At 35.6% G+C, this 11,179-nt stretch overlaps 1 protein-coding gene across 1 annotated transcript; it reads right to left on the bottom strand.

The window, feature by feature from the left end:
- Positions 1-1,257: 1,257 nt before the first annotated feature.
- Positions 1,258-9,706, bottom strand: LOC120349114 (adenylyl cyclase 78C-like; the record flags this gene model as incomplete). The annotated part of the gene is made up of 6 exons (XM_039419076.1): positions 9,627-9,706; positions 8,755-8,917; positions 6,600-6,691; positions 4,632-4,841; positions 3,992-4,089; positions 1,258-1,483 (listed from the first exon to the last, which is right to left on the bottom strand). Coding segments are annotated over exons 1-6 (852 nt in total), but the record flags the coding sequence as incomplete, so codon positions are not given.
- Positions 9,707-11,179: the final 1,473 nt, after the last annotated feature.

The raw sequence follows: 11,179 nt of genomic DNA, 5'->3' as shown, positions 1-11,179 counted from the left end.
TTGATGCAGACCCGCAAGCAAATTGGGGTTTTGACCATTTGGCTTACGATTGGTTTACTGTACCAATGTCACATTTCCTGATAGTGGTGAAATTTGCATACACATAATTGATATTGATAGTGAAGGAGACTTTAAAGAGGTTATCAACTTGCCCAATGAGTATTCTCTAGTCTTAAACAAGCATAAACTTAAAAGTTTTCTTTCACGCTCGTGGGAACTTAATGTCAGTGGAAATCGAATTTTCCTAAGAGAACTGCACCGATATTGATGATGTTGATACCCCAAGTGATATAGGTCTGAGAATATCTATAGCCATTTTTGGAATGCTTGTTCGTACTAAATTTACTATAGATATTCTCGGAGAGCACACTTAAAAAAGCAACGCCTGCAGGTTTGTACAGCACATAGAAAATTTGTGAAATTTTTCTTAACTGTCAGGTGGAAAGCAAACCGGATTCACTTTAATTTGACAGTAGAAAGATGGATTCACTTTAATTTGACAGTAGAAAGATGGATTCACTTTAATTTGACAGTAGGGAATTTTTCCTCCAAAAAGGGAAATTATTTTTTCCCTCACTGTCTCTCTTCCTCCCCCTCGTCCTCACTGGGAGAGGGGTGAGGGAGAGGGAGAGGGAGAAGGAGAAGGAGAGGGAGAGGGAGAAGGAGAGGAGAGGGAGAGGGAGAGGGAGAGGGAGAAGGAGAAGGAGAGGGAGAGGGAGAAGGAGAGGGAGAGGGAGAGGAGAGGGAGAGGGAGAAGGAGAGGGAGAGGGGGGAGGAAAGGGGTAGGAAAGGGGGAGGAAAGGGGGAGGAGAGGGGGGAGGAAAGGGGGAGGAGAGGGGGGAGGAAAGGGGGAGGAGAGGGGGAGTTTGCGCATGCGCAGAGGGGGAGGGGGAGGGGGAGGGGGATTTGCGCAAAATTTTTTCCTTATTTCTCGCGGATTGCGCAAAAAAACCGGTCAGTCCCCGCGAATATAGGCTACTGAAGAGGAAGAGGGAGAAGTAGATAGAAAATGTTGGACGACATGAAGGAGGGGATGAGCTACTATGCAACGAAGCGACTGGCAGAGAATAGAAGAGAGTGGAGGGCTGCTGCCATATAGAAGGACCTGCTTACGAGCACAAAACTACAGACATACAGAATCAGTTCAGTAGTTGAGACGTGATGATGCGTCAAACATAATTTTCCTATCCCGTACGTGTACAAGCCAATTCTTTCCTCTATATATTATATAGATTACATTGTATTTTCATACTGTACTGTATTTTCTATTGGAAAACTTACGAGAGTGAGCGTAGCCGATATACACATGAGTGTAATGAAGACGCAGATGAAGCCAGTTCTCCTCAGTCGATTCTGGACGAGGATGCTGGATATCTTCTGCAGAGGATCTGGAAGCTGATGGAATTCCTCGGCCATCACCAGGACTAGAGCTGAGCTCAGAACTAGGGTGGTACCCAGAAGGGAGGCCCCTACTAGGATTGACCTTCAACAGAAAATGACACAAATGTATTAATCTATCTGATGCAAAAACACACACACAATTTGGAAGTTTCTCAAATTGATTGGCTATTTAGTAAACCAATAGAAGCCAATAGGGTATTCACAATGTTGTTTTTGCCAGCTAAAGTGCTATTAATTTGATAACTCTGGATTGTGAAGGCCCCATCTAAAACCATCTGATATTAGCCAAGGTCTATAAAATACAGGTCATGATACTATTGTTGTTTGAAGCGGTCATTTTATGGGGTCTTCATGGCGGTACATTTGGAAATCCAATCCATTGAATTTGCTCGTAACAAAATTATGCATTTTAAAAACAATATTCTAGTTCAGATAATATGTGAATTTAGGTTTTCAATTTTTTAATAATGAAATTCCAATAGTACATACTTCAATTATTCATTTACTTATCATTAAAATTGTTCTTGTTCTTGTGAATTAAGAATTATGATTCAAAAGGCATTGGGATGAGACAGAAATATGCGAGGCCAATTTCAAAAAGAGTTTCAAGCTCCCAATCAATAAAATCTAAAAATCAACAATTCAGTTCCTAGTTGGAATCTAATTTATTATTATTCTGTCGAACGATTAATTTTGCAATTCAACGCCAATCAATATCACTCGAACAATATTACAAAATAACAAATCATAATGTTAACAGCTGATAAATTTGAAAATTGGTGAACTAGGACCCCATAAAATGGCGATTTTGTAATGCATCACGGGATTGTGTCATGACCTTGATATAAGCTAACTGCAGTAGCGGTCCAAGCGGATAATTTGTGTAACTCAAAGTTAGTTTGAAAAATTAAGATTATAAACATATGGTTGCCGTTTTAACAAAGATAGCTAGAGTTAGCGGACTCAATCAATACCTACTATTACTAATAATAGTAGGTATTGACTCAATCCTGCGCTATCTGCTATCTCATTTGTTAATTTTTTTCAACGTACCACTATAGCATTGAGTTAACACAAACTTAGCAAATAGCTGGAGTTAGCGAATAGCTCGACTTAGCCAGCTAACTCCAACATTGTGAATACATGTATAATAGTAGATACCTCACAATACCAGCTACATGGGAAAAATGGTATTTTTCATATTATATTCAGAGACCCGGTTGCAGAAAACCTTGTAAAACCCTAATCTTCATTAAATGCCACAGGAACCAATCAGAGAAGGCTGTTCCGAAAATAAGTCTTTTCTAATTGATCTTGTAGCATTTAATCACAATTTGAATTAAACAGGTTTTCGTGCAACCAGGGATTCGTATTTGTTTCCTCTTGTATCAAAGGAGTCTTCTATGTTTCAGAACTCTAATCAATGCATGAGGATTACACAAGTTTTAGAGAAAGTGGAGAGTTCGATAGAAATATCCTCAATCCTCACTTTATAGAATTGGATATTTGAGAAAATTGCTAAAAAATGTTGTTTTGTGTCAATGTAGATAACCACTTAGACGATTCTTGAAAGACAGACAATGGAGGTAATTGTTTAGCATTATTTTCAGCTGTAAATAACAAATAGTGAGTAGATTTCTGATTTTGTATTCAATTTTTTTTAAATAAGTGCAATATTCCTAAAGTTTTTTTAATTTATTGTGCTACATTCTGTGATTCATTTAGAGTATAAAATTAACCTTCAAAATTAAAGATTTTAAAACATCATTCTTGGACCGGAAATCAAGTGACGAAGCAGTGTGTGATTACATAACATTATCTTTTGGACAACATTAACATTTTATCAACATTTTTGGAGAGAAAAAGTACAGGCTCAGCCTAGTTTTTCCTCCAATGTCATAATTGTATTCTATACGATAAATAAATGAATGAATTGAGTGGATGAAATTGATTAACTTCCATGCATTAAGAGAAAGTTTTCCGTTATCTCTATAGAAAATAAGAGACCTCAATTCAATTCAATTCAATTTATTTTCTATTCACGTATCATACAATTTTAACAACACAATTATTTACAATTACAATTATAAAATGAATATTAGAACCCACATAGACTATTACGTCCGTGTGTGGGAGCAGTTCTTAAGATTAGTTGTGTTACAATAAAAAATATTGGGCTATAAGTATAAGATACATACGGTAAATGAAATAAAAATAGATTATATTAAATATATTTTTAGGATTAATTATATAAAAATAAAATCAATTCGAATTTGAGAAGGAAGAATAGATAGATCCATTGGAAGAAAATTAGACAATCGGCTTGAATAATACCTACTATTTTTATAATTTATCAATAATTATTATTTTCATCACACCAGAACAGCCGGAATCGCTTTTTGCAAGATGTATTTGGTAAGAAAAACAGATTAAAATTTGAATTCAAACATAAGGTGATTTGATTAAATTCTCTGCATCCTGCCATCCAACATACATTAACCATTCAGAAATTCTGTGCTTTAACACTACAGTGACTAATTGTAAATCATTGCAAAAACCTGCAATTAATTTTCCATAATACTTCACTCACCTTGGCAATATCACAGATTGAATTCCAACAATGAAAATCCATATGATGAAACAGCAGAGCATGTTGGATTTGAACATGTCTTCGCGTAGCATACAGAACTGAAAATGGAAACAAATTGATTTGAAAACGATTATTTCGATTTGAACAATGTCATAAGATCAGCAATAAACTCTTAAAAGAACAAAACATTTATTCCAGTCTTATATTCAGAATACCACAGATTGAGGAGATAGTATCTAACATTTTCAATTTGAAAAACAAAACAAATTGATTGAAAACGATTATTTCGATTTGAACAATGTTATAAGATCAGCAATAAACTCTTAAAAGAACAAAACATTTATTCCAGTCTTATATTCAGAATACCACAGATTGAGGAGATAGTATCCAACATTTTCAAATTGATTTGAAAACGTTATTTCGATTTGAACAATGTCATAAGATCAGCAATAAACAGACTGTTAAAAAAACAAAACAATTATTCCAGTCTCATGAATACCACAGATTGAGGAGATAGTATCCAAGATTTTCTAGAAGAAAATCCTGAGCTAAGTTTTATATCAATCAATTCTACTTTGATTCAAGTTCTTATGACCTAAAAAGTATATGATTTTAGAGAACATAATAATTAATTGCTTACTTTATCTTCGATGTCACCCTGCTTGAACCTAAGAGTCCAGGGGTTGATGTTATCTTTGCGCATGCGCTGATTGCTGTCCACTTCGATGCTATGGTCCATGATGACGTCAACCTCTTCCGAGGTGCTCATTGGTGGATTCTGTCCACTGCTGATTTGTGCCTGGTCAGCATTTGGCACATCACTCGCTTCCATGTCTTGGCCGCTTGATATCTGAACAAAACCAATCGATAATATTCAATATTTGATAATCAATCATTCAATCAACCGGGACGACACTGGCTACAATATCTGAAGCAAGTTAGCAAAGATCTAGGGATCCAGAGCTACATCCAACTGGAAAGTACAGCTTTGGACAGAAAACGATGGAAAGCTCCCTCAAGCTACCTACTGTACGTAGAAAGCCACCTACCAATCGAATGATTGAAGCTAAAAAGAGGAAAAATCAATCATTATTCTACAGGATATCTACGGAAGGTGTAGCAGCTGAAGACCAAAGACTCTACATGAAATTCGCAACAAAAGATCTTCAGTAAAATTTTCTTATATCGACCACACAGTTTTGGAAATATATAGATTTATCGGTATTTTTTGGAAAAAAGTCAATAAGTAGAAAGCTATTATCCAAAATCTAATAATCAAAATCAACAGATAAATTTTAGTGCTGGTTGCCCAACAGCCGGTTAAATTTAACCGTGATTAATTCCACGAGAACCATTCAGAGAAGCTGTCTTCTCAAAACTGCCTTCTCTGATTGGTTCTCGTGAAATTAATCACTGTTAAAATTTAACCAACTGTTGTGCACCGGGCCTTATACTTTGTTCAAATTAACTTCCAACTTGGGATGGACATGCGCAGTAGAGAAGGCATACAGCGGCAGGGATACAACGACGGCTATATTGCCGTTGTGTACCGGCTAGCGTTCTCTAATTTCCAGTGAGTATTCAAGCGCTCATGTTGAACTTAGGAAGTTTCCTCTCTGCAATCACAGACTCGACTGACTCTCATCGACAAATTGACAACTGCGCTTCTACCTATGACTCAATCCATCACTGCAATTGGCTGATCTCCCTCCATTTCACTGCGCCGCAAATTCCTCCAAGTCTGAAGGAGATTTGCATGAAGTATAGTCGTTTATTCAAAGCAAACTTATCAAAATCTCAATCCTAAGGGCCAGATCACATTGGGCGTTTTAAGTGACGTTAACTCAATCAGCCAATCAGATAGCTTCCTGCCTGCCGACTCTCAAAACGCTCAATTTGGTCTGGCCCCAAGGCTTATTCATCATCGACTCCAGCCGCACTGTATTAACGGCTGTAGTCGTTACATAATAAGGCAGTACAGTTCAGGTCCTGTAGCTTTGCCACTAGACTACATTACTACCCGTTCAAAAACATCGAACATCTGTAGAGAGCTTCCTCCATCACTACGGATCTAGGTATTCTGGAGCGTATGTTTTTTAAAAGTAGGAATATCAACACTTGAAGAATACCTTGCCTATGTGCCGTTTCAGAATCACGGAGGCAAGGCACAGGATGCGTACTATCATAGCCACCTCTAATACAAGGCCCCGGCCTACGATATTCAACGTCGCAGCATAGGCCTAGAATCTAATACATGATTGGTGAAAGAGATCAGCTGGTATTTTTTAAAATCTTTATTACCAATCATGTATTAGATTCTAGGCCTACACTGCGACGTTGCAATATTGTAGGCGGCCTACAATACCTGAATCTAGCCTACACTGCGACGTTGCAATATCGTAGGCCGAGGCCTTGTATAAGAGGTGGCTATGGTACTACACTATATAGGACAGATACGAACCTGTCTATGATAATTGGACTACAGCCATTAATACAGCGAAATTTTATACTCAGTTAAGTATAGTTCAGATTTTCAGTACTATTTTGTACTGTAAAAATAAACTGCTTACAAGTTACTCTCTCATAAAAGCAGTAGAGCAGTACTTACATTTTCAAACGGTATCTCAGGCGTCCATTCGTCAATGAAGCCAAGTGTGTGATTACCGTGATTCCCGTTGCTATCCGTATGCTTTGTTCTCCCTGGAAAAATAATTATATTCTCAAAGATCCATTGATAGTTCCAATAAGTCTCTAACAGTGAAGAATTGCTGGCGATTTGAGAAGTAGGTTATATTGCACTCTCAAATTTGATGAAAATAAAACTTAATGTAGAGGCCTCTAATGATATAGCTTTTTGATGATACTTCTCAATGTTGAAACTTATAGACTTCTATATCAGTTCTTAATAAGTTATTCTCTGTTCGTAGTTCTATTTATATTCTGTACTAGCAGGTAACCCGTGCTTTGCAAGGGTCTATTTCAAAACTTGACGTAATGAAATCCAGAAGAATTGAAAATAGACCTATAAGAATCCTCGGTTGATTAAGAATTTATAAGCAGCATTCCAAATAAATCAGTCCAGTAGTTCAGACGTGATGATGCGTCAAACATAATCTTCCTATACTACTTTACACCTGTATACGTGTATAATAATATTTTTTAATTCCGACCATATGATTTGGTGATTTTTTTATGAAATCGTATGTACTATTAATGAAGTTTGAACATTAATTCTGAAAAATCTAGAAGAAAATTGAAATTTGGGCTTCCAGGTGCACGAGATTGATATTTTTAGAATCTATGTTCAAAATTGGAGATCTAAATCATTCCCGTTTTTCCGGTATGCGATCCACAAGTTGACATGTTTTAATGCGAACAAACGAACAAACGAACACACGAACAAACACAACCCTACTTTCTCTTATTATATAGATTATCATAGAGAAACGATAGCATGAGTAGATATCCCATGGTATATAGGGCGTTCATGTCGCAACTTTTACTGTATCCCAAGCCGGTAGTTCACGAAGTTTTTTCCCATACAGCTGTGTGACACTGGTAGTCTCTCAAATTGTACCGTTCATACACTCTCATCCCAACAAAACAGTAAAAATTGACAATAATTTATTGACAGTAACCGGCTTGAGATAACAGTAGAAGTTGCGACATGAATTCTCTATACATGAGATATCTACTTACGCTATTGTTCCTCTATGATATTACTTACAAATAGGTTCTAATTTTTGTTCCTAGAAGTTATCTTCATATCTATTATTTGTTCTGAGTACGTTAATTTTATCTATTCCCGTTATAATGTAGTGTTATATATTGTAATACTAATTTACTATAATAATACTAATTTCATTATAATATACTAATACTAGTATACATTATAATACTAATTTTTATTATACGAAGGGTCTTGTAAGACCTGGCAATACATTGTCATTTGTGATATGTGATAAAGCCTTGATGAGCCTAATATGCGTATGCAATGATTTGACACAATTAAACTTAAGTGGAGGTACTAAATTTAACCGTGGTTAATCGCTGATTGAAGATGTCTTCGGTTTTTCTTGACATTGGTTTCGTAAATTATTGCATCACTCAACCAAGTATAACATGGTCCACGTTATAATGGCAGTGTTTGATTAGCAATGGTATTGCTATCCTTGTCTATCATTCAACAAAGAAAATAGTGCTATCTCTTTTGAATGAAAAAGACTAAGAAACTGTCAAAAAACCACTGATTTATTGATAATTAGAAAGACCGGTTTCGGTTATTACGCCATTGTCAATCTCTGATAAACTATCTCTTTTTCGCTTTCCTCTGTTGTCAGATCGTCTTTCAACAATGTACAACTGATAATTAATTAAAAAATTATTTCATCCTTATTATGAAAATTCATTATAAAATAATTGAGAAGTATAATTTCTTACTTGATAAGAAATAATTGAGTATTTTAAACGATAAGGAACAGTTAATATTACATCAATGAACCTGTATCTGCTACCGTATATAGAAGGCATTGACAAGACAGAGGATCGGCAACGTTTTTCTCCTATCTTTCTCCACTGCCATTATAACGTGGACCTCATTGTAGCATAAGATTCAGTGATAGGACTGAATATGATTTTTGATTAAGATGATATGACCAACCAACCAACCAGTCACTATAGAGTTTAATGGACGAACGTGAAACTGGGAGTATATTGTTATGATTGAAATTGCCCGGTTAAATTTAACCGCGGTTAACTCTGACCTGCAATGTTGTTGAGCGGAGGCGAGTTGGTGTGATCGTTGATTAAATTTGACCGATGCTCTTCTTCTGACCAGAGCCGTGGACGCGACGTCTTGTGCTGAAGGCGCCTCCTCGGTTTCGACGGCTCTTTTTGACTTATCAAAAACGTCTCCACTTCGTGTTCCTGGTGAAACAATTAACGAAATATAAGAATAGATGATGAGTATCTAACTGGGCACAAGAGAACATTTTTGATAAAAACTCATCAATTTACCGTTATAAGTCATGTGAGTTATCACTTTATTGTGAGATATAACTGCAAAGTGATAGAAGTAATTATTTGTAAATAATTATTTCATCTATATTTCTTTTTCAATACACTTTTTCAAGTCAAACCGATATAAATTCCTGCTACCTCTTTTTGGTGAAGCTATGTGACGCTGGTAGTCTCTCATACTGTGCAGTTCTTACACTCTCACCCCAACAACACAGTCATAATAGACAGTAGTCGACAGTATTTAAGTCGCATAATTTGACCCTTGGACTGAAAATAAGACTCCTTCGTTGTTATATATTTTCCATTTTGATATATGGAGTTGGGTCTTGGACCCGACTGAAACAACAACAAAGAAACTTGAAGCGTTCGAGATGTGTAAGACGAATAGAGTCTCCTTTGTGTCAAAAAGAAGTTGTAATAACGGAAATAAACAGAAGTTTATAAACTAAGTTGAGTGAATCTTATTTCAAAATGTAAGGTATCCTGCATTGTCAGTCAACAATAAATCGGCTTGAGATATATTATGTGATTTTCAATTATTCGGAACTTGAACAACTTATACCATGGGATATTATAATCTTATGCTATCTTTTCTTCAAATTCTCTGCTAACTTACTTTCAAATAACTGTCTCTTGTATCTCCATGACCAGGTCCACCTCGTAAGCTCCATCCAAGCATTGTAAAGTTGCCTTGGATGTGGACTCTCCTGAAGTAACAAAGAAATAGCCTCATTCAAACCAAATCGCATCTCACAAAAAACATAATAATTATGTTGATTAAATTATATTTCTACAAAATATGATAGTCATATAATTCTATGAAGTATAATATTTCAATATTGTTATTGTTAAAACGATCAAGCAACGTTGAGGATCTAGAGGAGGATAGCGCTATCTGCTTTGTTTGATAGACAAGAATATCAGCACAAATATGTTAATCGAATACTGCCATTTTCACTTTTGTGTAGTTGAGAAGTTGATTGTAATTGAGTATTGTGGTAATTATTCATATTAAATGAGAAAGACTAAGAAATTCTCAAAAAACCACAGATGTATTGATAGTTAGACCGGTTTCGGTTATTATACCATTGTCAATCTGTGATAAACTCTTTGTCAACCTCTTTACTCTAAACTCTTTTTCATTCAACTGCCATTAAAACGTGGACCTGAGTTCATAATCTATGGCTGCAATGTATGGTAAAATTTATTGAACTTCCCACAGAGAGTATAGAGTGTAAAAACATTGTAGGACTATGTTTGGAATGTGAAAAGAATAGCATATCAATACATTGCTTGTTTACCGCTTGTACACATATGCATGAAAAATAGTTATTTGTATATCTAGAGTGAAAAGTACAACTTTTTCTCCCTGTGGGAAAAAGTTTGAAGCCCGAGGCGAAGCCGAGGGCAGCAATTTTCCTGAGGGAGAAAAAGTATTTTTCACTCGTGATGTACACAACATTTTTCCTCCATCTACATTTTTTTATAGAAACTGCAAATAAAATCATTCTAATAACTTACGTATTGGTGACAATGATTCCTAACAACATAACCTAAATCTAAAACCTAAAAATCGGTCGTCTGATTGGCACTGCCGATTGCGCTATCTATCGGCAAAAGTTGTAACAATTATATCAGCTGAGCAGCTACCAAAAATGGCTGACTCCAGATCACGTGGTTCAGATTTGAATTGCAGATCAAAAATATTTGTTGGCTGGTATTTTGAATAGAATAAAATATTTTAAAAATTGTATAAATTTTTATCGTCTTCTAATATTAAGAAATAATAATTATCATACAAACATATATTCATGAGTTAATCAAATTTGGTTGTGGTATTGAATTCAGTTGACTCAATGACAGACACCTCTATTATGCTTTCTCATCTGAGCTTAGACCTTCTAACCTATTACAATGTAAGTTTCAAAATGAGATGCTCCCATGTTTTTTAAATGGAGTCACTTTTACTCCCTAGGGAGTTTTTCGTTTTTTACTACCGAGAGCGGAGAAAGTGACACTTTAGTATCAGGTTTCAGGGAGTAAAGTAAGTACTTTAGACAGTAGGTGGAGGAAAATATAATGCAAAAGATTATTGCAGTAGAAATTGTTATTTTCAAACACAGTCAATTTACTTTCTTATTAGGTGGTAGAATTTCTTATCAGTATATC

This window comes from Nilaparvata lugens, unplaced genomic scaffold (assembly GCF_014356525.2).
Source record: "Nilaparvata lugens isolate BPH unplaced genomic scaffold, ASM1435652v1 scaffold8326, whole genome shotgun sequence".
In the NCBI taxonomy this organism is placed as follows: Eukaryota; Metazoa; Arthropoda; class Insecta; order Hemiptera; family Delphacidae; genus Nilaparvata; species Nilaparvata lugens.
The sequence above is the reverse complement of the archived record's forward strand: the minus strand, read 5'-3'. Positions and strand labels throughout refer to the sequence as shown.